Raw genomic sequence first — 4,783 nt, forward strand, 5'->3', positions numbered from 1 at the left:
CTTTTTAGATATTCCATTAATATTTTTGGCCTTTTTTCTGATTTTTCTTTATAGGAATCTTGTTTGGTTATGCACATATTTCTAGATTTCAAGACTGTCTATTTGACTTAATTTATTTTTAAATAACTTATAAATTAAAAAATAAATCTAATTATTTTTTAATTTATTTTTAATATATAATAAATTTAAATTAACCAGTTAAACCTTGGAATAACTGAGATTTCAGGAACTTTTAAGCAAAATACAAAACAGGCTATCAGTTTCCTCTTTCCTCTTATCTTCAATGAAAGTGTATGCAGACACATATTTTCCCCTTCAACCGAAAAATCCATCGAGAGCAAACAATATTTTTCTTCTCAAGGTGAGGAATTAATGACCTTTGAATCATTTTATGGGTTTTGTAATTTTTTTGTTTCTTGGTATATGAAGAGTTGTTTCTTTACCGTTGTTAGTAGTGTTAATTTATTTTGTGTGTTTTTGCAAAGCTTGCATATCTCATCAATTTGAAACCAGAGGTGTTAATTTGGTGTCTCTGGCCTTTTTCCCTTTCCTGTTTTGGATGATGATTTTGTAACTATTCCTTATCTAGTTTGAGAATTTGCTTGAATTGTAGGAGTAAGTTGTATGCTCAAAATCTATTTTCATTTTCTCGTGCTACTAATGTAATGGAAAAGATAAGGATTATATATGTTTTCACTTAAGACAAGTTGATTTGTAACTTTAGTTACAAATTGCTTGCTTGAATTAGACCAGTTGTTCATATTTTTCTTTTGCTTTTAATGCAATTGCTGAAAAAGTTACTAATGTTTTCCTCTTTTCTTTGTGGAGAAAATTAGACCAATCAGTCTTTAGTTGAATGAATTGGAATATCCTAATTTGTAACAAAATCAATGGTTATCGTTAGCAGGTTTCATCTGAGGCTGCTTGTCGATCCAGTCAATGGGAATTCTCTCTTTCTAGAGAATTGTCTTTGAGGACACTCAAGAATTTTCAAAGAAATGTTAGAAAACACACTGATTGTTCACAAGAAAAATCTAAAACATATTTGATTTTTGACAAGGAAAAAATGGATCAAGTACCAAGAATCTCAATTCCAGGGCCTTTTGGTACTCAACTTTTACGCTGCTGCGACTAAGATCCAGACAGTGTACAAGAGTTATAGGACGAGAAGGAATTTTGCAGATTGTGCTCTACTTGTTGAACACTTGTGGTTTGTTAATGTGTTTCTTTTGCCGCCTTTCTCTTATGTAAAATCAGTTATGTTTTGTAGTCTTGGTTTCTAATTTCTTCCTTCTTATGGTTCTAGGTGGAAGGCCTTGGATACTGAAGCTTTAAAGAAGAGATCTAAACAGGAAGCTGCCGTGTCAAGGTGATCACGTGCCAGAATAAGGGCTGCTAAGGTATGTTAACGAGAGTCCATGTTACTACAAGGCTGTCCAAAAATAGTTATTGACTCATGAATTGGGCAAAATCATGTTTGTGGTCTACAGGATGAAAAGTCTCAAAAACTACCTCTGCAACATTGGCTGGAAGCAGTAAGAACTATACTAGAGCACTTAACTCATATTTACAAAGTCTAGTTTTGCAAAGATTGGATACATTATTAATAGCCTGGTATAGTAAGGATTTTGAGGGAATTTTATGCAGTTTTTTTATGTTGAATAACAGTGAACAAACTGTGGTAGATTTATTTGAGAGATGCCCTCATTTTCAATTAATTGTTCTTTAGACTCAAGAAATTAACTCTAAACTATTTGCTTAGGAGAAGGCTTTTTAATTTGCTCTTTCCTTAACTGCAGATTGACCCACGTTATCGTTATGGACACAACTTACACTTCTACTATGATGTATGGTCCAACAGCAAAAGTACCCAACCTTTCTTCTATTGGTAGGATCACCAGTCGGAAGCACAAGTAGTTTAGGTTTCATTCATGTGTCAAGTTTAAACTTACATGATAAGCCTGATTCTTTATTGAAGGTTGGATGTGGGTGATGGGAAAGAACTAAATCTTGAGAGTTGCAAGAGAGCCGATTTGCAACGTCAATCCATCAAGTATTTAGGACCGGTAAGTCCAATATATTCCATCCGTTATCTACTTCCTCCTTTGTCATTATTGTGCGTAATATATGTTAGATGGAAAATAATATCTCCAAAAAATTTCATGCGTTATTATTACAGAAAGAAAGGGAAGCCTATGAAGTAGTTGTGGATGATGGCAAGTTGATATATAGGCAAAGCGGGATGCTTCTGAAAATAACAGAAGGACCAAAGTGGATTGTACTTTTATTTCTACAAGGATCGAAGTATAACACCAAGGCGACGCTTGAGAGTCTCGACAACAAGCTACCATAGTGAACTCTCCCCTTCATATTGACTTGCTCAAATTATGCATGATGCTCTCCGCCGGTCTTCATTTTAATGTTCGGGAATAAACTATCAGGACCAAATAAAGGTACTAGCTTCAATAGGTAACTTAGCATTTTTAAAGGTGATTATACATGGTAATGAAGTGAACCTCCGTTTCATATTATTTGGTCCCTATACCAAATATAGATATTTCATTTTGCTTGTTTAATTTAGAAAATTAAATGAGTTTTATTATATTTTTCTGTTTCTACCTTTAGTAGTAAATAGAGAAAATTTCAAAAATGATTTTCATTTGGACATGATTAGAGGTTTATAGCTATAATTTGATATTTACAATTCATAGCCGTTTGAGACGCTAAGCACATAAAAAATCGCCTCTCTAGTCTCTCCTCAATCTCGTCCACATTTCTCTGTCTCTCTTTCTGCCATCCCTTGCCCCTCCCTCCCCCCCTCTTTCTCTCTCCCTCTTTGTATTATATATTTTAACCCCCCTCTCTTTATATTTTGTATTTCCACCCTTCTTTCTCTGTATTTCTATATTTTTTGAGGTATTAGGCGATTGTATTTTTTGTAATCATAAGGGCTTTTAGATTGTATCCCCCCTCTTTCTATATTTCCATCTCTTTCTCTTTCTGTATTTGTATATTTTATGAGGTGTCAGGTAATTGTATTTGTTGTATTCATACATGCATTTATGTCGTATTATGTATTTTCACCTCTCTATGAATTTGTATTTTTTTTGAGGTGTCAAGCAATTGTAATTATTATATTTATACGTGCATTTAGGTTGTATTTTGTATTTTCACCTCTTTCTCTGTAATTTTATATTATTTAAATTGTCAGACGACTGTATTTGTTGTATTCATATGTTCTTCTTTGAGCAAATTTACCATTAGACAGAGTGTCTAGTAGCCTTTTATTTTAAAAAATAAAAAATCAATAGGGATAAGTACAAGCAAGGGGGCTAGGTCTTACCTTACTAATCCCAATGAGGTTACTAACCTCTACTAACTAACAGACATGAAGAATATAAGAGCCAGAGAGAACTAGGTATTTTGTAATCATCACAAAGTTTGTGATACACTCTATGATGATATTACAAATGCGGATGCTTAAACAATTTAAATATAACAACCAAGAAGAAGGCTAAGTTACCGACCTCAAAGTTTTTTTACAAATGAATGACTCAAAAAAGATTGATTGCCCATCTACAAAAAACTTGAAGTATTTTCCTCTTGTCTTTTTCTTCAAACCTATCCAACAACACTTGTTAATTCATCACTTCTTTATGAATTTATTGGATCTTGTTGAACCTATTGATAATGACATATGAATCTACTTTGCAATCGCATTGATAGGTACCTTGGAACAAACTCCTCAGTCACTTTGTTGTCCCAAAAATGTTGCCTTCCATGTATCTCTTTTTGCTTTTATTGCTTTCACTTCTTTGTTGCTTAGGTGATATATCCCCTTCCCTAGATACTCTATCAAAGCATATGACTATCATATACAAATGCGGATGCTAAATGTTTGCAAAGTGATCACATTTTGTCAATTAAATTAATGGTAATGAATAATCAATTTGCAAGAAAATATCTCCTTTGAAACATCAAGTCCTTAAATACCCAATGTTGACATCCAATTTTGGCTCTCTGTGCTCAAAAATTAATGTCTTCAAACTTCTTGATCGTTAAAGGACACAAAATATTATTTTTTACATATTTTCAATTTTTTTGTATTATTAATAAGTATCCTTATTTTAGGATTTTCATGAATTTATTCTCATATTTTCCTTTTTAATAATTTATGGATGTGTTTTTTTTAGTTTCATAAATAATAGGATTCTTATCCATTTATTTGTCATTGTAAATTTTAATAGTCACAATACTTTTACAGTCATCAACAAACGTATACAACATAACACTGCAATTTATTCTTTACAACATTAGTATATCTTTCAAAATATCGATTACATTTTATTTTTTTTGTGTTATATATCGATACATATTATTTTTACATTAATTATACTTTTAGCACATTCCACAGAGTTGACACCAAATTTTGGTTTGCTATTTTCAAAGTTCATACTTTTAAGTATTTTATTTGTTAAATAGTTCAAAAGTTCATTTTTACAATTTTAAATCAATTTTATCTATAATTATCCTTAGATTAAGGTTTTTATCAGTTTATTTTTACTTAGTTCCAATTATAGCTATTTTTTTTTATAACAATTCATTAATTTGCATTTTTTACATGTTATCTGTTATATTTGTTCATATTCATTTTAGTATTTTTAGTATAGTCTAGAAATACATTAAAATATAAATAAATATTAAATTTTCTCCATAATTTTACCAACTCACTAATCATACAAAATTTTCTCCACAATTCCTCAATCTACACCCATCATCACCG

At 31.2% G+C, this 4,783-nt stretch overlaps 1 protein-coding gene across 1 annotated transcript; it reads left to right on the top strand.

Moving 5' to 3' along the window:
• Window positions 1-1,052: 1,052 nt before the first annotated feature.
• LOC129890606 (IQ domain-containing protein IQM5-like) lies at window positions 1,053-3,227 on the top strand (the record flags this gene model as incomplete). Its single annotated transcript, XM_055966127.1, has 6 exons — window positions 1,053-1,210; window positions 1,307-1,369; window positions 1,460-1,535; window positions 1,800-1,888; window positions 1,979-2,066; window positions 2,180-3,227. Coding segments are annotated over 6 exons (648 nt in total), but the record flags the coding sequence as incomplete, so codon positions are not given.
• Window positions 3,228-4,783: the final 1,556 nt, after the last annotated feature.

Source organism: Solanum dulcamara, chromosome 5 (assembly GCF_947179165.1).
Source record: "Solanum dulcamara chromosome 5, daSolDulc1.2, whole genome shotgun sequence".
Lineage (NCBI taxonomy): Eukaryota > Viridiplantae > Streptophyta > Magnoliopsida > Solanales > Solanaceae > Solanum > Solanum dulcamara.